The 23,119-nt window shown below is 38.0% G+C and overlaps 1 protein-coding gene across 3 annotated transcripts; it reads right to left on the bottom strand.

Moving 5' to 3' along the window:
• Positions 1-939: 939 nt before the first annotated feature.
• On the bottom strand, positions 940-14,059 carry znf217 (zinc finger protein 217). Of its 3 annotated transcripts, none has more exons than XM_008414556.3 (6): positions 13,902-14,059; positions 9,954-11,288; positions 9,740-9,847; positions 7,206-8,498; positions 6,948-7,076; positions 940-1,129 (listed from the first exon to the last, which is right to left on the bottom strand). In XM_008414556.3, exons 2-5 carry the CDS (start codon positions 11,248-11,250, stop codon positions 6,964-6,966), a joined length of 2,811 nt encoding a protein of 936 aa, XP_008412778.1. In that variant the 5' UTR covers positions 11,251-11,288; positions 13,902-14,059; the 3' UTR covers positions 940-1,129; positions 6,948-6,963. The 3 variants fall into 3 exon arrangements, with proteins under 3 accessions (XP_008412778.1, XP_008412781.1, XP_008412780.1); XM_008414559.3 differs by lacking the exon at positions 13,902-14,059 and adding an exon at positions 13,688-13,895; XM_008414558.3 differs by lacking the exon at positions 13,902-14,059 and adding an exon at positions 13,702-13,895.
• Between the last annotated feature and the right edge of the window lie 9,060 nt (positions 14,060-23,119).

The raw sequence follows: 23,119 nt of genomic DNA, 5'->3' as shown, positions 1-23,119 counted from the left end.
CAATACATAATAGCCATTCTGAATCCTGACTGTATTCACTCATAAATAACCTACACAGACCACAGGTATTGAAAACAGAAGACCTCATCTATCAGGCCTATATGTTCAGCGCTCTCCCAGCATGAAAATAATCAAAAAATGCTAAATGGTCCAACAGTCGCTTGTGCTGTGTGTGAGCCTTTTGATTTCCCCCAACCCAAGTCTCCTGATGGCTTCTCTGCAACATGAAACATGACACATCATCCATTATTCTGTACATGCGCCTTGCTATCTCAGCCCCGCTCCATATGGCCTCTGTTGTCTCCAGACACCCAAATCCCTCTCCTTAGGCCACGGGCTGTTTTTGTGGGAACCGTTACATCGCTCCCTCTTCCTCAGAGGGAATGGGGTGACGATGATGAGCGATCGCAGACAAAGCAAGACTTTTAGCCTCAAAGTCTGACAGGATGTTCAACAATTGACCATGTAACTGCTGTGCTGGCCCAATTGCTAATTCAAGCAATTTGACGTTCTGGAGGCAACAATTATGAGTGATAAAAGGATTGAGAAGACAAGGGAAGAGAGGACAAAAGGGGAAGAAGAAAAAATATACAGCCACATATGCATATAAAAAATATCCAATATCAAATGCTTCTATCTATAAGTCTTAAACTTAACCTTCTATAAAATCAAACATAAAAAATCTACGTTTCCAAGATAAGGAGTCTCTTAAATAAAATGTAAGTATTTGATGCAAATGCCTAGAATTTTAAGAGAAAGTAGTTCAACATGGCCTGATTTTTGTCTTGGTTTGTTGCACATAACACTCACCCCTATGGTATTATGGGGCTTTAAGCAAAATTTTATTCAAATGGTTTATGATACAAGTTTTTTTTTTTTTACTTTTACTTTTATAACACTATTTTCATTCAGGACTCATTTAAAACAAGTGCAACAAGCTTCATTTTAACTTCCTTCTTCTGTGTAATTTAATGTCAGCACAGTGACCAATATCCTCACATCATGCCCAGAGCGATATGTGGTGGTGGCAGTATCATGCTGTGGGGATGCTGTTCATCCGCAGGGTCAGGAAAGCTGCGCAGAGTTGATAGGAAGATTCTAGACAATTCTACAGGAAACCTATCGGAGACTGAAAAACATAAGAGACAGAAGGAAGAGGTTCACCTGTCAGGGGGGCAGCTCACCTTAACACACAGCCACAGATGCAATGGAATAGCTTAGTAGATATATAACCTGTCTGATATGTAATAGCAAAACTTGAAAATTGCTTTTTACTGACACTCTCTGTCCAAACGGAGGCTAAAATGTCAGCCTCTGTTTTTTATTATTGTTAATAAACCTTTTATGTAACCAGGTAAAAACCCCATTGAGATCCAGATCTCTTTCCCAGGGGTGACCTGGCCAAGAAAGGCAGCAGCATATGTCAAAGCGGACAAGACAAATGGACAACAATAACAAAAACAAACATTAAGAATATATACAATTCAACCAATTTGACAAATAAAGCACAGACGTTATTACACTGTATGTGCAAAGCTGGTAGAAACATAATCCAAAAGACCTGGACTCGCAGCAAAAGGTGCTTCTACAAAGAATTCACGAGCAGGCCACAGCTTTCATAACAAACCTGAGGTCTTCATAGGACAGCTGCTTTCATGCTTACATTTGACACAACTGAACTTTCGTTACTTGGCGATTTCTAAAGGCAAGATTACAGGAAAGACTGCTGAATACAAATGTACCCAACACTTTTTAGAAATGAAAAATGAAATTAAAAGTTTTCAGTTATAATGTGACAAAAATGGAAAAAGTTCTAGATGTATAAATACTGAAAGGCAAAGATTCAAGCTTAGTTATATTATTGATTAATTTGCCACATCCGTGTTCAAGAATACTGACTCAGGCTGACACAAGCAGAACAAGTAAAAAAAAATTATAAAAATTATATCAACAATTCATTCTAAACTTTAAACAGTAAATTATAGCTATTCATGAATAATGTTGAAATGTTTTTTTAATCATGTATTGATTTTCCTTTTACCAAGTTTATTAGTAAATTATTTCACTTTCATTGACCGACAAAGAAAATTTTAAAATTCAGAATCAAGTTTTTGACAAATGTTTTGAAATGTGTATTCTTATAGAGTGTTCTTGGATGCCCCCTTCTGGCTGGAGGGTTTATAACAGAAGCTTAGATTTTATTTGATTATAATGTCTCTCTTGATGCCCCGTTTTCAATTAAAATATAAATCAAGCATCACGTTTAATATTTAATTTGCCAAATAATTTGTCTAAATAAAGTATGATGTTGACCAGTTCACACAATAATGATTTTGCAGTGAAAATAATAATGATAAAATTGCACTCAGTCCCTGGAAAATGAATATTCAGATCAAAATTGTGGCAGGAATATTGCACTTTCTGAAGATTGTATAATACAGTGAAAAATTCCAAAAAAAGTGCAAACAAAACTATTCTTCCCTATTTTGGTCTTCAAATGAAGGGCACACATGACAATCACAATACTTATAGTGCTCTTATTTTTGCTATTCATAACCCTTAAAAGCAATTGTAAAAGTAGGCCTGTGCTTCAAAAACATTGCAGATTTTTCATGAAAAGTATTGTTTGAGATGTAGGGTGATCCTGGGTGCCCCCTACTGGTCTGGATGCCTGTAGCAGCAGCTTCATTTGTTTATGCCTTGGGCTTTTTCTGCCTGCACAAACAACCAGATTGAAAAAGTTTTTACTGAAGCATGTGAAACTGATTTCTTTAATCTATATTTTAAATCTGCATCAAAAACTTGATAAAAGTCTGCTTCCTGCAGAATGATTTAGCAGCAAAACAAAGCATAAGGGAAGAAAAGGGCCCGCGATGTCTAAAAATGATTGAAGTCAGACCAAGATTCTGGGAGAAACGTTACCTCTCTTCAAGCTTCTCGTGTTACAGAAAAAGATCCAGAACAGGAAGTAAGCAGAGGATGGAAAACAAAGTGTTTCTTATTTTGGCCCATTAACGAAGCTTTATATGAAAACCGTCACACTCTTTTGACGTGGGGATCGGGTGTAACAGGACGGATGTCATAAGCTGTTGTCGACTCGTGTCCTCAAGAACGCCTTTGCTCTAGGTCTGCCACAGTGTGAGGGAACATGAGGGTGATGCTAAGTGAAATGCTCATTTTGCGTTTGTGATTACCGAGGCCCATGGGCGATATGCACTAATGTGAGCTAATGCAATAGATTACACAGTGCAGGCCCAGGGGAACAGACAGCAAACAGATGTGGTCTCCTCAAAAAGGGAGGAGGGGGATGATGAGGGGGAGAGAAGGAGAATCAAAGTTTAAAATGTTCAGTGCGCTGAAGATTGTCTCTTGCAGTTTGTTGTTTACAGACTACACAGCAGGGATAAGTTTTGTCAGTCGTCTCCTTTTATAGAGAAAAGTCAACAATAGTGTACTGATGTCTCCTGTTGATGAGGCTTTTTCCAAACTTATCACAGATTGTTTTTCCTCCTTTTTCTTTTACAAGTAGCAATTCAATAAATAAATATAATATGTTCCTGCTGTGCTGGGTAACATATATGAGACATCAGCACTTTGGGCGTAGGCGCTACCATAATCTGTTACGTTTTTTCTTTTTCTTGCAATAAGTTTTACTTTTCAGAATGAAGGCAGACATATGTATGTAAATATATATTCAGTATAATTCACTTTGCCCCATTGCTCTGTCATTCAACTCTCAGATTGGTCACTCTATAGGATTTTACAGCATACAACTGCACTGCAACTCTGCTCAAGAAACATATCACCCAAGGCAACAATCCAGACTGAATAAATACTGCCCTCTGGTGGTTAAAGCAAGAAAGTAAAGGTTAAAGTGAATTGGAGACAAAAAAAAACAACTAAATCGTGAACAACTTAAATTCAACAAGCTGAACCAACTCTCCAACAGTTAAGGAATGAAGTCAGAACTTTTCTTTAGGCTCTCTTTGGTTAAAGTTAAAGACCAAAACAATGGAGTCAATTCTTATTTCACAGTAAATATTTAAATCAAACAGGATTACATGGATTACTTTATATCTAAGATGCAAATGTTCACTTTGTTCCTTTTTGTAAATTAACAAATATTTTTGCAAAAATCAAGATTGCACTGTTGCTTGCAGAAAGAAGGCTTTGTGTTCGAATCAGGAAGTCTCTGTGCATGTACGAGTTCTCTCTGGGTACTCCAGTTTCCACTTGACTGTTATTTGGTCTCTATATTGTCCTTAGATGTGAGCGTGTGTGTGCATGGCTGTTTGTCCTTGTGATGGACTGATGACCTGTCCAAGATGTTCCCTGCCTCCCGCCCAATGACCACTGGAGACAGACACAAGCCCCCCCCCGACCCTGCAAGAACCATTCAAATTGTTTTCAACTTTGGAAGGCAGGTTATGTAAAGAAACCAAGCCATCTACATGCCAGCTCCTTTCAGGGGAGTCAGAGAAACATCCAGAACAAAAATAACAAACTCATTATACAAAGTAGTATATTTCAAGTGACAGTTTCTACATTGCTAAAAAAATGAACGCATAATTGTGGGCCTATGAAAAGCAAGTTAAGGTACTGGACAGTAAATATTTTGCATGAGTTACAGTTAAAGTGATCACACAGCGGCTTTGCTGAGATGTTAAGGAAGGCCAGTTTGCTTTAAAACTGACGTTCACTTTGTTGGCTCTGGTTTCCTCATCGTCTTCTTAATATTACTCCATAGATTTTCTGTTAGTACAGGCGAATTGGCTGGCCAACAAACAGAGATGCCATGGTGGTTAAACCAGATGCTGGTATTTTTGGCAGCATGAGCAGGAGCCAAATCCAAGTGGAAAATTAAATCAGGATCTCCATAAGGATAATGAGCAGAGGGAAGTATGAAATACTGTTTGAAATACTGGTTTGAAAAAGCACATATGCAGATGACAGGGTTCACTGACTGAAAACCTCACACAGGAGCTCAAGCAACATGGGTTCACATTAACTATTTTTAATAGTTTATGTGAGATTTATTCATCTGGAAATCCTCTTATGGTGGCAAATTACCCTTGTTGCCATTTATGGAACCGCTAGCTTCTTCAGCAATGACATTTTGGACACTTACATTAAAAGGTAAACCACAACATTTCCTTATTAAACGTCCTTTTTATTGGCCTTGTATAATGTCTTAATTATCTGAGGAAGTAAACAGTTTCACAAGCTGGAAGATAAGGGTAAGGGACTAGGGTCATTGTAGATAAAATAGAGGAGTAAATTTACACTAGAAAACTCAAAACTAAGAAAAAAAAAAGAGAAATGTTCAACTTATGTTACTCATAACTTTCCAAGTTTTTTCTAGTCAATTCGTGAGATTAATTTCAAAATTTCTGATAATTTTCTAGCAAACGTTTGGCAGAAATTTACTCCTACAATGGACTTAACATGCCGTTGTAAGAGCTTCCCTTTGTAAGTGGGATTACTGAAATAAATTAAAAGTTGGAATATATTCTAATTTCCCGAGATGCACCAGTTTCGGAGAATGCATAAAACTGGTGACTGAAAAAAAAAAAAACAAAAAAAAAAACTTTGCTGCAAGTTTATCATATGAATGAATGTAAAGCTCAAAGACTGCTACTCAAAGTATCAGAAGAGAAATGAAAGGCCATACAGAGGAGAAAAACCTTGACAAGTTCTTTGCCTCTCATTTTTATTACTGAAATGTCATACAAATCTCAAAACAATAGTATCAATTTTACATGAAGTTTACATGCAAGCCAAATACAAAAACCCACATTTATCTCAAGCATTTCAATGCAAAAGAAACAAAATTACACAAGCGACGCCTGAGCATCGAGTAAAGCAGTTAACCTGAGACTCTTTTCTTCACAGTTCACATTTAATTGAATCATTAATCAAAACAGCTGCTTTTAGGTGGCTGTCTTTCCCAGGCACACACATAAAAGGTCACTTGAAACTACACACTTTCAAGACTGAATGTGCACCAATCAAATGACAAGGTTTGATCATTTTATTACAAATCAAACCACGATTCGCAGCTGATGGATCCGAGGCACTAGAGGTTAATGATTAAATGTACCCTTTTAAAAGAATCTTGTAAATACAGTATTTTCTGCTTAAAGTACATGAAGTTAATCCACAACCAAAAATGTAGATGTAGTTGTGTGTCACGTGTGGTTTTTGACGATTTCTGAAATACTCCATTTATCAAGGTACAAAAGCTCAGTTGACATTATAGCAACAGCAGCTTTCAAAATAACTAAGTGTACAGAGAGCAGCATGAGGTAGAGCATCCAGAGAAAACGGTTTCTGTGGCCTGCTTGTAATCTAATGGGCCAAGGCCATCAAACTTCTCATCGGTGCTTTGGAAGAGACAAAAACAAAACTGTTTAACTGCTGCCTGAAGGCGAAGAGCCGCCATTTTCACACAAACCCTGTCTCACGTAGAGGCGGATTTTATCTAATTTTTCACACTGCTTTTGTTGTTACACAGCCTGATAATTAAAGATTAGTTCGGGTAGAATATGACTTTAGATAAATGTTTAAATTGATAGCAATATCCCAGTGTACACCAAGTGGAGAGATATCTGTGCACTTATCCCGCATGGATAAGAAAATAACTGTATAATGAAATTCTCAGCCCCTGAAATATTCATACAACACAAATTTTCTTCTATCAAATCTACATTAAATTAAAGGCAACAAAGGTACAGTCTGAGCAGTCTCATTTTATAAATGCAGAAATTAAATACTTTTTCCATAAAGTTCTCCGAAATAAGATAGCAGCTCTGTTTACAAAGGGAAACAAAATTATACCGCGGATAACAAGTTTCAATCCAGTGAAGGACAACAAAAAAAGCAAAAAAGAAAAATAAAAGGTTTGAAGTTCAAAACAAATTTGTTGCACATATTTTCCAGTGGTTTACCTTGGTGCTTTTTATTTTAGGAGTTCTTGTCAGTGGTCCCGTAGCATTGGTGTGGGTAAGAGGTTGAGGGGTCTCTCCTCGGAAGGCTGGGCAGGCTCGGTAAGGGTTGGTACAGTAGAGTTCTGGCCCCTGAGCAAGAATAATTAGTATTAGTTCTCCAAAAGATGGATTATGCATATATATATACAAACACATTGAAGTAAAATTTCAGTAAAACTGTACAAAGTTTCCCTCTTGGTGTAGAAATTTAATACATACCAACTCTGGGGTTGGACAGTCCTCCGTGACTGGGGTTTGTTGGTGTGCTGTGGTAGAGAGATGCCAGATCATTTGGTGTGTAGTGCAGAAAGTTCATCATGTTCCACTCCGACTCCAAACTTCCCCCCAGAGGTGCAGACCCGGTTTTTATTGGACACAGGGCCTCTGAAGACGAGGATGGGCCTGGCCCCTGCAATGTGTTTCTTCCTGGAAAAAGCAACCTGCTGGGTCCGTCTAGTGGCGGTGGTCTAAAAGATGCTTTCTCGCCAGTCTCAGTCGCTCTGTTTGTTGGTACAGAAAGCTTCAATCTCTTGCCAGACGGGTCACCAAAATCCACTTGAGGGAGGCTCCCAAATCTGCTCGACAGACACAGGCGAGCAGCATCCGAGTGCCAAAGGGCGCCGCTCCTTGATGGGTAGCTCCTCTCGCTTACTCCCACTCTGTCCAGTGAAGCTGACCTGTCCGCTACATACTTACTGCCTGCGTTGGTTTTTCTCATAACCTCTGTGTACTTGGAGGATTCCTGGTTGGGATGGGACTCAACGTTTTGTCGGTAAGGTTGAAACCCCGGTTTGATGTCTCGGCCTGGTGCAGAGACCGGTGAGCACTTTGGGCCGTGAGGCTGGTTTACTGGGAGACTTTCTGGAGGCTTTGAGGGTTGTGGAAGTGGGGATTTGGTCCGGCGAGGATGGCGTCTGTCAGTCATCTGGAGAGGAGTAACGTCTTTCCCCTCCAGAGCAGGGGGGCAACCTGTATAACGTCTTCGTTTCACACTACATCCATATTCGTTCTTTTTGGTGTTATCTGATTTGTCTTTATGCATCAACCTTTTGTGCATTACCAGAACCTCAGGGTAAAGGGTTTTATATGTGCAAAGTGAGCATGAATTTGGTGTCAATGCACATCTGGCTTCGGCAGCTATAGAAACAGACACTTTCAAGGACAGATTTAATGGACCCTCAGAGTTCTCGTTCCTTTCCTCCTTTTTCAGGTTAACCGCTAGTGGTTGCTCTACTTGTACATCATTGCCTTCTGTGTTTAGTTGCACAATATGCTTATCTGGTTTTATGTCCAAGCCATCAAATCTAACCTTAGGTGTTCCATTTGCTTTTGAATCCCAGAGTTTAGGTCTGCTTGTGGCAGGGCTACCATCAGGAGAAGGTAGTAGAGGTCCAGATCTGCTGGAGTTTTCCGTATATGGTTTGTCTTTGTGGCGACGATGATAGTGGTATTTTAGTGAAGTCTTCTGAGCGGCTGCGTAGTTGCAATAAACGCATTTATAGGGTTTCTCACCTGGAAAATATGCAAATTAAATCACTTTAGCTTGATTGCAGGAACCTCAGATTAATTGTAAAATTATGCCTTTTTGCATGCAACATAAAGGGATGATTTGATTTGTCACAAATTTAGATACATTTTATTAGGATTTTAGGAAAGAGACCCATACAAGTAGATCATAATTGCCAAGCGGTAGAAAAATGTTTAAATTTTTTTTTTTTTTTTATAAATAAAATGTTCAAAGGTCAGGCCTATATTTATATTCAGCTCCCTTTAAAGGTAAATAGCCTGCATTTGTATAGCACTTTTGTGAAAAAACAAACAGATTAGGATAAACCAGTAGAGAAGTTTAAAGTAGGATTTGGTTACAAACAATATCCCAAACTGTGAATATTTGGTAAAGCTCTTGATAAAAGGTGTTCAATCCAACTACGAAGGAGAAAGTATTGCCAAGCTGCAAACTTATAAAGATATGGCCATCCATCTAAACTGGCCAACTGGGAAAGGAGAGCATTTATCAGAGAAGAGATATCAAGAGATCCATGACAACTACGAAGGAGCTTCAGAAACCCTTGGCTCAGGTGACAGAAGTTGGCAGCAGGACAACAATTAGTTATGAAATCTCCAAATCTGGCCACCATGAAAAATCAGCAAGAACAAAATCATTGTTCGCAGGTTTCCACAGGGACTACAGAAGACACAGCAAATGTGAGGATGTGCTCTTGACACGTGAGACCAGTGTAAAAATTCAAAATGCCATGTGGTGGAGATATTTTTCTTTAGCAAAGACAGAAAAGCTGCTCAAAGCTAAGGGTAAATTAACAGGTAAATCCTTGCAGAAAGACAGTTACAGGCTGCAAAAGACTTTAGACTGGGGCAAAGGTTCACTTTCTAGCAGGATAAAGACCATAAACAAACTGGTGTTCATCACTTCTGACTAAGCTATTGTGCAAAGCAGAATGGGCAAAATATTTCTGTATCAAGATGTGCACCAAAAACTGCAAGATATAGCTGCACCAAAAGTATTGCCTCAGGGATGCTAAAAAAAAAAAAGCATGCCACAGAATCTTTTCTAAAAAAAACAAAACAATGTATCGTTTTCATCAATGCTTTCTGTTACACTCACATGCACTCTCATTAAAATCCTTTAAACTTTTACAAGTTTCTGCTTGTGACATTACAAAATGTGGAACATTTTAAGATGTATCAATACTATTTTAAGGTTACAAATTAAAGCAAAAGTGATATATAAATACCTGTGTGAGTTCTCATGTGAACTGTGAGGTAATAACTCGATCGGAATGATTTGCCACAGTAGCTGCATTCTTTGGACCTGTATTTTGATCTATCAAGACCATCTTCTCCTGAAAAAAAAAACAGTAAAGGAATATGTCAAAAAAAAGGTGTAATTTCCCATCTTGTCAGCAGATGGAGCACTTTGTAGCAGCCTAAACAGAGCTCCAGTTTTACCTGAAATCAAGTTTTCCTCCAAAGCCTCCTCATGTGCCTCCTCTGCCGGGTCCTGTGAGACAGTTCTTGGCGTTTTCACATCAGCAGAAGAAGTTGGACTATCTTCGCCACCTCTCTCACGCTTGTGGACCCTGGAGTGGAGAACCAACTGGTGATAGGTCCTGAATGTTTTGTGACACTCCTCACAAGTGGTTGGCCTCTCTTTGTCCTTATGTTTTTGCATGAGTGACCTCCGCGGTGGGTTGGAGGTTTCAGTAGCAGACTGCGGCAGAGACCGGAGTTCTTTCACAGTTTTGTCTCCTTGACCTTCTGACCATATAACACTCATCTCTTCTTTATCAGAGCCACAGTCTTCGTTGTCTGTGCTGAGTTCCTGACCGATATCTTTAGTATTATTAGGACCAACTGCTATCTTGCCCTTTGTCGCAAGCTGCCAGGCCTGATATGTAGTAAAGGGATCGAGCTGGGGAATCCACTTAGATGATCTTGCATTGTTTAAACTTTTATTTTCAGAGGCAGGCTGCAGGTTGAGACTATGTAAAAAAGCTTCCCGTTTGTGGGACTCAGTAGCACCATCAATCGTCTCCTTGCCTTCATCTTTACCTAGCTCCGCCTCTCGATTGTGAACCTTACTATGTTCCGCCAAACTGTCATGATCAGGGAAGAAAAACCCACAAACCATGCACATTTTGTAAACAGACAGGATGGGCTCCAAGGACGGCTCCTGGGTGATGCCATTAATGGTGAATGGGGCCTCCTGGTCCAGAACAGCCCTGCTCTTTGGTCCCGGTTTCACATGCATCTTCATGTGATTTTTCAAAAACCATGACTCTCTGAATCGCCGTCCACAAACGTTGCAACAGTACGTAAAGTAGTCCTTGTGCTTCCTCATGTGGGTCTCCAGTTCGCTAGCATCCTGCGCCACCTGACCGCAAACGATGCAGCTGGGAGCTGCCGCCTCCTCCTGCGTGGGCAGGACGCTGGGTTTGGGCCGGGATCTCTCCCCGGGGACCCTGAACTCGGCATCGACCCGCAGCACCGTGGGTTCGTAGAACGTAGTGGGGTGATGTGTGAGCACATGCGGGCCGAGCTCATCCTGATGCGTAAAAACCTGATCGCAAAACATGCAGGATAGCTGCACACTGTCCTCTGACTGTAACACGGCCTTCGCAGTGCAAGCGCTCTGTGGTTTCATGCTGCAACTAGGCCCTGGGATTCCTGCATTGTTACTAATCAGGATATCTTGGAGAAGGCCATCTGGGCTGTCCACAAACGGCAGTAAAGAGTGAGTTGGCATTTTCCTCTGAGGCTCAGCGCACAGTCCAGAGGAGGAACCTAAAAAAAATGCAAGATTTGGTTAATATCGAAACAAGATTGGCCCATTCATTGCCTTATAATCAACTTTAAATATATGGGAACAACCTTCTAATACTGAAAACAGGAAATGCATCTGTTTTAAGCAATCAACTACACAGACAACTCATTTCCTCTCTGTACAGACCACTGATAAAAACTAAATGTCTCTAAGTCACAGCAGACATACCCCTAACCAGAAAGACTAACCTTAGTGTCTGAAAACTACATCAAGCACCACACTAAGCTGAAAGACTCAGTGTTAACATACAATGTAGCCTTAATCTCAGGAAACTGTTTGGTTAACCAATTAGCTTACAGCTATTAATACTAAAAATATGAATATTTATCAGCAGTTTATCCCCTTTTTTAATTACTTTTCATGTTCATGTAATGTGTTTCCTGTTTTAATCACCTATTACGTGGATTTCCTTGTTTTAAATTCCTAAATGATGAAAACAAGCAACACAAAGAGACTTTTTCTGACTCATATGGGATGGTCCACTAATGTATAACATTAAAATCCTCTGTTTCTTTTACAGCATGCATATGGAGGTCTAGTGTACAAAGAAGTTCCTGTTATTGCTTTGACTGGTTGATATGTGGCATAACTGGATTAACCATGCAAACCATTTTATACATATAAAAAACAGATATGGCCAAATTTCTTATGGGCTTTCCAATATGACATTTTTTGAATAACTAGAATATTTCAATACCAGTAGGTGCTGGTATTTTCCCCGTTCTCTGTCTCGTCAGCTACAGATTCCTCAGACAACAGCAAACAGAATGCAGAAAAGGCATGTGAATCTTAAACTATTTCAATCTTTCTTCTAAATGCTGCAGATTAGCTACAAATGTTGTTCTGAAGAGCAGCAAACCAAGAAAACAGAAAACTAAATGCAACTACTGCACAGGATAATCTCTCACTGCTTTGTTTTTTATGCATAGTAGTAAGAAATGAGAGATAGAGAGGAGAGTTAAAAAAGAAAAGTCAACCAAGCAATCATATTGACAAATTATAAATCTGAAATTTAAAGTGAGGATTTCTGAAACTGATCAGCGGGGGGGAAAGGACCTGATTGTTTCATAATATATGTAAAATTTAAAACTTTTTGGCAGAATGTTTCCACTTCCTACTTTTAACAGGGTATGATAAATGCTATTTTAGGAGTTTATTTTTTCCGCTTATATATTTTTTTATTCAATATTTTTCAAAAGTTATTTTAATTAAAAAATGTTTTAAGGTTACATTTAGTGGCAGAGCAATCTTAAAGACACTTTAAAATCTAACTTTTGCCATAATAAATGCTTACTTTTAGTGCTAGATAGCTTAGCATTTTCTTAGCTTATCAGTTAATTCTGTTCAGTTTGTATACAATGCACTGAAAAAAGCAAATCCAAATGTTTTTCCCCCAATTAAAACGTGTTTTGTTAGGCAGAACTTAAATCTAAAATTATGACTACAATTAAAAAGTTTGTTGTTAAAACATAAAAGTTTAGTGGGCTACAATTTGACTACAAATTATGATTAAAGCTAAATTACATTTTAATCAAAAGACTGAAACTAAAAGTGCCATCATAATAAAATAATTTTAATTCAAGTGTTTTATTGTTCCTGCTAGCAAAACCTAATGTAGGAACTTACATAAAAAGTGAATCATTATTTAAGAGGAAATGGGGTCAACAGGAAAATCCCGACTCTGCTTAAGATCAAATCCAAACTAAATCCAATCTAAACAATATTTAATATTTTTTGACATTAAGTTTATAACTTAATGTGATGCCACTTTATCCAGTTGACCTCTGGCTATACTGTCGATAACAAGCAGGACCTTGAGCGTTTTTGTTAGTTTCTTCTGCTTTTTTTTTTAAGTACACGCAAGCTTTGTGTTCCTGTTAGTCACCTTGTAATTCAAGAAAGCACAGATGTGGTCTAAGAGGGACCCTCAACGTTTATCGAGTCGCGAGGGGGGGATGCTACAAGTAGCAGTTAACTAAATACAGCTCAAACAAAAATAAAAGTTTTATTTTAATAGTCTGGCTATTACGCTTCTATGTGTGCATTATAAGCCAAACACGAGGAGTTCATTTGATTTTTTTAAAAAGCCACACAGTTTTGTGTCACAATTTAACTTCAATAAAAACAACAACAACAACAAAAAGAATTCAGTTCAAAAGCGACGACAACGCTTATGTCATGGCAACATTAAACCGTTTGTTCTAAAACTTGAACCACAACAACACGCTAAGGTCACCGACATAATTTATGAACCCGTCGTGTTAAGTAATTTTGAGCATACCAGAAACAGTTAGGAAACATTTTCTCCCCACTTTCTTGTCTGCTGTTCACGACTTGCGAGCAAACTGTAGAAACTCACCAAACAATACCTACCAAGTCCGAATTTCCGGATTAGTATTAACTATAGTGATATACTACGAGCGAAAAGGAAGGAGTGAGCCGCCACGCTGCTTTTTTTGCTGCTGCTGTTTGTGTCGGGTAGCTTCTTCATTTCACGCAGCGTCCTCTCTCTCTTTCTCTGTTTCTCTCTCTCTCTCTGTGTGTGTATGTGTGAGTGCTGGTGGACGGCTCACCTAATCAATTGTTTGAATGTGAATCATATTTGTTCTACTTGGCGAGTCCTCCTCACTGCGTGCAGCTGTTGAGTTCTGAGGCGCGTGCGCTGTGCCACTCTCTGTCTCGAGGTGGGGGGCTGGAGGGAGGTAGAGCGCGTGCACGGCGTCACCCCCCCCCCCTTCCCCATAAAAGAAGAAAAAAAAAATCCCACACGACAGTCACGTGGTCATGAATGACAGAAAAGTGACACATTGTAAAAAAAAAAAAAAAAAAAAAAAGACACTTGAGGATTTGGGAGTAGTTATCTCTTTGTTGTAATATTAATCCCTATAAAACATTTCTCTAATAATGGCGCAGGTAAGATTTAGTAATTTATTTACACTTATATCAGATTGTTATCCAAAACTCACTATAACTGTTGCACCTCTATACAGTGACGTCCATGAGCTCTGCATTGTTTACTGCTTTGACTTTGCATGCTGCTAAAGCGTCCCGTTTTTAAGAAGAAAAAATGGGTAAATTGTCACAATAAAGTGAATTAGTGTGCTGACACGAGGCTACGTGACACTTTGAGGTGTAACTCACCTAAACTGTAGTTCTTTCCTCCATTTTCACGTCATGCATCAGCTACCATGTGGAGGTGGGGGAGGGGTTCCTTAGTCTTTCACTGTTACATGAGGTTTCTTTTTCTTTCTTTCTTTTTTTTTTATAATGCAGATGCAGAAGCAGGTTGGCTGAGTTGTGGGAAATTTCATGTTCTTCCTATTTCATCAGTCGAACCCACCCAAAGGAGATCAGTTACAAATCCACTTTAATGTGATTCTACACAAGGAAATATACTTCCTTACATGATGGGCATGATAAAGCATGATTTTATTATGAAAAAGAATTGACTTAAATCAATGTCATACGTATTAAAAACACAGAGAAATCACTATTGCAACACAGATGTTTTGAGATAAAGAAGATCACATGCAGCCTAAAACCCGCCCCTCCTCCACCTCTAAAAAAACTTTCCAAAGAAGACATTGATGCTAACTCAACATCTTTCAGTCAATGGAGATATTCAGCAGACTTTAGTGTAAACTCATTACGGAGACGCTCTCTCCCTCCCCCGAAAGGAGAGACAGAAAAAAAGAGAAAAACTTTTATCTGTAACCACTCCCTAGTGGAACATGGAACAAAGACTCCATTTGGCAAAACTATCTGAGGATTGTTAGCTCTTAAACTGCCTGCTGCTTTGCCAAGATATATTAAAAGATGTTTGGAGTTTCTTTGCTGCTACCTTACAGGTTGGGACGATGCTGTGTCAACTAGGTAGTGAAAACACGGGTAGGTGTGCAGGTCTGGGTAAATGGTGTCATCAAAATGTGTAACTGAAAAATATGCTTGTGAAAAGATTAACAAAAAAGAAAATGAATAAATAAAATTAAAAAAAAAGACAAATTCACCTATTTTACAGATTTCTTGTTTAGGATTGCCAAACAAATCATACCACCAGACAACAATGAGCAAATATATATTTTAAAATTATTTTATTCATAAAAAGCAGAAACAGCTGTTCAATGCAGTAAAAGTACAATTGTGCCTCATTGTTAAATCAATGAGGCACAATTTATGTCTCATCAATTGTCAATTGTTACATATTATCAGAGTCCGCTTCTGAAGGACTCTGATAATATGTAATCTCCTTTCTCACCCCTGGCCCAGTGATGTTGATTCAGAGCTACCGGGTTGTGGAGTTACAGGTCATAAAAAGAAGAGAAATTTAAGCAGACACAAGTAGCACTGCTTCATTCAGAAACCACATTAATCAAATGTGGTTTGATTTACCACAGTTTTTGAAAAGCTGAATTCAATTTCACTTGCCTCGCCCAGGTCTGTAGGACCAAGAAGTCTCTTAATTAAAACCTGTCTGACAACATGAAGTTGACTGAAAGCTCTCAAAAAGCCACTTATTGTGTTCTGATGGGAAGAAATTAAAGAAAAGATGAGAAACAAAGCCACTGACATCCATCAGTTTAGAATGGGCAACAAAAGCCATCTCTGGACATTTGTGGCTCCAGCAAATTACAGTCGGAATTAATGTAAATAAATTGACAAAACATTTTGCTAAACCTTCCCAGGAATAGGATCCATCCATCCAAAGTTACTCCAGGACCACCATAATGGACGATCCAAGAAGTCAAGAATCCAGCACCACCAATCGATTTGCCTCGATTCAGGTCAGGACTTGCATAACTTGAAATATTTGATGAAACTGTGAATTTTGCTGCAGAATGGAGAATGTCCAGCGAGTTTGTGAATTTAAGCCCGAACACACTAACACTAAATCTGCTCTGAATGGTTAGAATAACACATAAACAAGAGGAAGATTTGTAGGGAGTCAAATATCAAAAATAAAGCCAATCGATTAGTCAAGCTGTTCATACTGCAATTGATCGAATATGATTGAATTAAAACAATACTGCAAAGAAGAGTGGGTCAAAATTCTTCCACAGTGATGCAAAAGGTCCGTCTTACAAAGGCTCAATGACAGTTTCTGCCATAGAGAGTGGCAAAATTAGATATTAGATTAGATTAGATTAGAGATTAGATTAGATTAGATTAGGGGATTGATTTTCCACGTTACCAGGTTGCTTTTAGATATACATATCTTTTTAAGTAAACAAAGTTGCTATATAAGCACTGCTCTTTATATATACTCAGCTCTTCTCTAAAAATCTACATTGTTATATTTGTTACATTTTTCTCTGTACATTCCAAAGCATCAATGACTTTTTGGAGTTTTTTTTTTTTTAAAGTGTGTTCTCCTCAGTCTCAACCATCAAAATCAGTCTAAAGCAGAAGCTCTAAAATAATAGTTCAGAAGACTGACTCACTCTCAGTCAAATTAAAATATCTTCCTACCCCCTCCAACGTTGTGATTCAGTTTTTAGTACTTTTTTTTTCCTACCTCACCCCAAGATCCTGTTACACAAACAAGTCTAGTATGTTAATCAAAGGCACCACATGTGACACGTCGAGGCCTCCCGCTCATTTCCTATTGTTCTGTGACCACAAAGGCTCTGAGAAAAGCTATCAATCTAAGGCAGCAGTGTGATCCCTCAGGACTGCAGAAACGCCAAAAGATTTGCTTTGCAAATCATTTAAAGGCACTTTAGTTACAAACGGGTATAGTTTGTTTTTAGCTGTGAAGGAATACGAATTTATTGATTTACTGCAGCTGTTTAGTTAAAATGAATCCCTCTGTGTTGGTAATGACATCATCAAGTGGCAAACGGTGCTTACTTTTAACTGATTGGATTACCTCTGTGTTGGTGCGGGACATTTCACCAAAGCCATGCTGCTCTCCTGTGTTTCTTAAAAGTACATGTGTGCATTGAGCATCATGTTGCAGTTAGCAACATTTTAGCTGGAGATAAACGGCCTGCTCAAATGAATGATTATGCATTCAGTGGACACCCACCCTGATTGGGATAGGATCCACGAATGGGGAATGGCTTGTTTTTGTCTCGGTGTGTCAGGAGCAGCTGACTGCATTGTTCTCCTCCGGATTCGCAGCCTGGCTTCTTTCATAAACCTGGTGCCGCTTCTGAAGGACTCTGATAATATGTAATCTCCTTTCTCACCCCTGGCCCAGTGGTGTTGATTCAGAGCTACCGGGTTGTGGAGTTACTGGTCATAAAAAGAAGAGAAATTTAAGCAGACACAAAAAGCACTGCTTCATTCAGAAGTTCACATTTTCAACATTTCCTCTCTTTCATGTGGTGAAATTGTCTGAAAGGGGTTAGGAAGGAAGGTACCTCTGTTGTGCTGCATGAGCCCGGCTGTCTTTTTCATTTGGCATTTAGACTTTTTTTTTTTTTTTACTTTTTCTGTGCCACTGTGACCTCTCAGAAAGTTGATGTGGACGTTACACAGAAAACAAATGACAGAGAAAGCAAAGAGCAACTTTGATGAAAAGGCTTTAAGTTGCAAACAGTGCTTTTATGCAAACGAAAAAAAAAATGCTTAATCAAAAAGTTTACTTGTTTTCTTAAAAAACACAAATTAAAAGCCAAAGTAATATTTGTAAATAAAATACAGTGGTGCTATTTGAATATTTCTTTGAATATGTCAGAGTACAAACACCACACCTGAATTCAGACATGCCACACAACCCCAGCTAAACAAGTTAAACCTGTAATCCTCAGGCAGAGTCCTAGAGCTCCATATAATTATATGAACAACAGACCATCTCAGAATGTGAAGTATCAGCAAAGCACTATATAGCATTGGCAGACAGCACTTTGTAAAAGTCCTAATCCAGCCCATAATTATCAAAAAAAAATGCATCTAAGCACTTGACTTTACTGTGAAGGGATTTTCAGTTATTATTATTATAATACGGAACATTTGGAAAATATTCACAGTGCTTCACTTTTCCTACATTTTTGTGTGTTACAGCCTTATTCCAAATTCTATTAAATTAATCTCAAGGCAAAATTCTGCACACAAATACCCCGTTATGACAATGTGGAAAAAGTTTTTTGAGTGTTTGCTGATTTATTAACACCAAGAAATCACAAAAAAAAAAAAAAAAAAAAAATCCACACTGTCATAATGCAGTATTTGTGTGAAGAATTGTGATTGATTTAGTACAATTTGCAGTAAGGCTGTAACATAAAACATAGAAAAGTGTGAATACTTTCCAGAAGTTCTGTTTACTTATGTACCTGTGTGCCTCAAAACCGACAGCATTTCAGAGGTTCCATATAGCAATCATTCAAAGATTCTAACCACAGACAGTTCCTGTTCCTCCAGCAGCTTGAAGCAACAACTGAAAGATATGATCAGAGTAAAAAGATGAGTGAGAATATTAGTATGTCTCCCTAACACACTCTGAATGGAGCTGCGACTTCTCTCTCAGTTAGCGGACAGAGCCGTGTTTGAAAACACTTACAGTACCTTGCAAAACGTTTTCACATTTTGCCAGTTAAGATGCAAAAATGTACAGTTTACAGTATTTTCTTGGGATTTGACGTATTTGGGTAGCAAAGGGGATGCATGATAATGAAGTGGAAATAAAAATCTGGATATGAGTGCAATTTTATTCCATTCCTTTTATTAGAAACACCTTTCACTGCAGTTACGGCTGCAGGTCTGTGGAGGATATCTGGCTTTGTAGGTTTGTCTCTGCGATGCTGTGTTTCGAACCGAACCCTGACTTTAACTTTGACATCTTTATTCCTGACCTGTCTGGAGTGATCCTGTCTCCATGATGATAATTGTTCACTAATGTTCTCAAACAAACCTCTGGGGCTTCACAGCTCAATTGAGGCTAAATTACCCACAGGTGTTTACTAATTAGATGACTGCTGAAGGGAATTGGTTGCATTCTATACTGTTTTGGTTGGTGTGGATCAGTGGAAGGAAAGTGTCTTAAATTTGGAAAGTTATAGATTTGACTTCAACTTCCCAGATGTAAATCTGCCCTTGGACAAGGCACTTAACTCCAACTTAACCCAAGTTCAGCCCACACTAAAAAAAAAAGCACATAATTTTACCAAGTATTTTTGGTCTAGTTTCTAGTGTAAATATCTTATTTCAAGAGTACTAACTTAGAAGTAACTTTTCAGAAGATATAGAAGATGTAATAATTAAGTCAATAATTTATTATTGTTGATAACTAATTATTACCAACAACTATTGATAATAATTAGTATAAATTAATACATTATTATAATTAATAATAAATTATAATAATTAAGTCAATAATTATTGATTTAGAGTAGTTAATCTGCTAGTTTAATGTCTACTATAAAAAAGTAGCAGCTAAAATGACAGATTATTTCACTTATAACAAGATATTTTTCCCATGTTATAAGTGAAATAATCTGTCAGTGGGTCTAACACTTTTTCATCAGTATTAAGGAATTACTGACTTAAAAGAAGTTCCTATATCTTCTGAAAAGTTACTTTCAAGTTATTTTTGTCTAAATGTACTAAGATATTTGAACTAGAAACCAGACCAAAAATACTTGGTAACATGTTGTGTTTTTGCAGTGCATTTACCATTTAGGGCATAAAACATCACACATGCTTTTTTTCACAATTATGCAAAGCAGTAAACCAGAAAAATCCCAATAAAATACATAAATATTTGTAATATGAAAGGCTATTGAGGAGTACAGATGCATGTTTTCTGCCATTAGTTTGTTAATCAGATTAGAATCGTTGCTCAGTCCTCAGATTGTTTCAGCAGCCAACACAGCCATCGGTACAGGTTGCAGCTGACGCTTTAGCTCCTGTCAGACCTCCCAGCTCTGTGCCTCCACAACACACAGTCACCAACACATGTCCTGAGAGCACTGCATTCACACAGTTTCATGCTTTGTCCTGGGACAAAATGAAACGACATGGTGCGGGGCAGAACCGCTGTAGCGTCCACTGAGTGAGCTCTGCACAGTGTAGGAAAAAACTGTCAAAAATGCCTGAAATGAGTGAAACCTTCTCTAATTCAGTAGCTTGTAGAAGCTGGAAGTGATCATCTGTATGCTTTTCCACAGTGTAGTGGAGGCATTGTTGCACTCTTTACAATGTATCATTGAGGTTTGTGTTCACCACACATGCCTGAAGTTCCTACCACATTTCGGTCTGGTATCTTGGGAATTGAAATGGGCCTTTTCTCATCTATTGTGTTGTAGATTTGCTGCTTTGTTTATTATAATTGTCAGGTCACATTAAAATACCGTTACTTTCTTTCTCCACTTGAAAGTCTGGCTTTCAACTCGGTCAAAAATACAGGAATGCCTTAGGGTTAGCATCAAACATGTCTGTCACAAATATAAAACGCTGTTAAAGTTACAGGTTTAAATGAACTATTTACAAGAAATTATGGCAGTTTGTATTTCATTAAACATTTTCACAAATGTGTTTGTCAATGTTTCTTTTGTGTTCAAACAGATTAAACTTTTAATATTTCATAGAGCACAGCTGAGGTTTTAGTACTGTGAGTTTTAAGCTCCCATCTCTCCGGTAGAGGACATGAAAACCTGGATTTTGCTATTTTTCTTTTAAATTAAGACAACATCTTCTTTGGATCATAGCCTCTGTAAAACAAATTGCTTAATCAGTCACCTACTCTGGATGGTATTTAAACTGAACTTTGTACTAAGAATGTAAATATGATAGGTGTTATCTTTCTTCATATTGGTCATATTTCTAAAATTAGAAGGGAAAGCAGATCTTCTATAGTTAATAACTATAGTTATGAGGGTTCTCCTAAATCATCACTACAGTTATGCTACTGTAGGCTTAGGCTGCTTGAGGACAAACTTCCCTCTCTCTGCTATTTCCTACTGCAACACTGCAACTATGAATAGTCTGCAGTTTCTGCTGTCATAAACTTTATGATCTCTCTCTGTATTTTCTATTCACAGAAGCTACATCTGGCCCAGAGTTCTGTTTAGCTGTGATACTTTCTTAGTGTGGGGCATCAGCTGAGCTGTTGCTGCAAATAACTCCATGTTTTCTTAGATGATACACTTGACTGTCTTCTGTATTTAACTCCTTTCTTCGTCTGGATGAAGCAACTGATGGAGCTGCTGTGACTAACTTTTATGTACTTTGTATCGCGTGGATTTTATTACAGGCTCAGAGCTCATTTGGTTAGTGGTGTTCGACTCCTTGATGGAGCCACTAAATGAGCTACTGCTGCCATTAAGGCTTTACTTTTTGAAGTATTCCTGGATCAGTTCTTCTGTGTTTATGTGTGTCTGCTCTGTCTCCTCAAATCCCCTGTTAAAGGGAAGTTTTCCTTTCCCCTGCAACTACACACATGCTTAATATGAGGGACTGCTGCACAGTTACTGACTCAATGCAGTAGAGCAGGAGTGTCAAACTCATTTTCATTTTGGGCCATATCAAGATACTGAATGTTCTCAAAAAGCAATGTGAGTCAGAATGTATTGAGAACAAACAATTAATTAAACAATTGTTTAATTTGAACAATTAAACAATTGCTAAAACAATTAAAAATAACTGTTAACAGCTGTCTTAGTATTTGATGATTACAGATAAAGATATAAGCGATTTTGATTTATAAAATAATATGAAAGCACAACTGTTATGTTATTCTAGAGTCTGGGAGCAACATAAAAAAACAATGGCGAGGCAGATTTGGCCCCTAGGCCTTCAGTTTGACATGTGACCATCCACTCTTTCAACAAGGTGATCAACAGAGATGTAATTAGCAGATTTTAGTTTGGATTGGAATAACAAGTCAAACTTTACTGCTAGCATCGAGTCAGAATATCGGTAACTGACATTAAGTCTGGATTTGATTGAATTAACTATATAAATCTCTGTATGAATGGATTGTTATTAAGTGCCTTGAGTTTTTGTTATAAATCTGGCCGATGCAAATAAAATAAATTGAATTAGTTTAGTAATTTTGCTCATTTTTGGACACTTGTTTCTTGTTTAAACTTCTGTCTAAAGATTTAGTTATAAACTCAACTGCATGAAATCATCTCTTTAACTGAAACTAAAACTCTCAAATTGACTCTGGTCCAATTCATAGGCCCAATTGTCAGCTTCAAAAATAAATCAGGCAAAGCATAATTTAATTTTAATTGGACGTTTTATCTATTTAGAGGACAAAGTTGCAAAGATCTTGTGGTTTGTTCAGCTTTGAATGTTTTACATCTGATATGTGCTGTGACATGTTCTTTTAGGAGAGAAGAGGGTTGCATCAAGAATTTCAGGTTCTTTTCTGATTCACCTGTAACATGTAACACACATCTGTCTCTGGGTCATCTCTTCTTGTCTTGAACGCTGCGCATCAAATGGTTCTATCTAAACGGACAGCGCTAGCTACTTGTTTACTTGGAGCAATAAAATAGTGAAACTTCTACTTCAATGGAAGTTACACTTACTGATAATCACAGAATATAAAGATATTGTGTATTGGTTTTGGTTAGTTGCATTCATCTGATTATGAGATGTGTAGAAACATTTGTTCACATGTAAAGTATTTGAACAAAGGAGTCAGTTTTTTAGTTTAATTAGGATTAGGCAGCTAGTGATATTTGTTTTCCTAATTGTCTTGAAAATCTTTCCTCTCTATCTCAAACTCTGCATGCAGGAACACGCTTTTGTCCTCCTCTCCGCCAACACACAAAACGCATAAAAAAAAGAGACTTCTCGGTAACTGCACGAGGAAGTGGAGAGATCAGGAACTGATGGCCCC

The sequence above is a fragment of the Poecilia reticulata genome, chromosome 7, assembly GCF_904066995.2.
Source record: "Poecilia reticulata chromosome 7, P_reticulata-male-v2, whole genome shotgun sequence".
Taxonomy (NCBI): Eukaryota; Metazoa; Chordata; class Actinopteri; order Cyprinodontiformes; family Poeciliidae; genus Poecilia; species Poecilia reticulata.
The sequence above is the reverse complement of the archived record's forward strand: the minus strand, read 5'-3'. Positions and strand labels throughout refer to the sequence as shown.

What these genes read in the sequence shown, in the direction of transcription:
- znf217 (XM_008414556.3), bottom strand. Translation starts at nt 11,250, where the DNA reads ATGCCAACTCACTCTTTACTGCCGTTTGTGGACAGCCCAGATGGCCTT. An exon ending in GGAGGAAAACTTGATTTCAG is followed by an intron (nt 9,848 to 9,953) that starts GTAAAACTGGAG and finishes TTTTTTTTTCAG; the next exon opens with GAGAAGATGGTCTTGATAGA. An exon ending in TCACATGAGAACTCACACAG is followed by an intron (nt 8,499 to 9,739) that starts GTATTTATATAT and finishes CATATTTTCCAG; the next exon opens with GTGAGAAACCCTATAAATGC.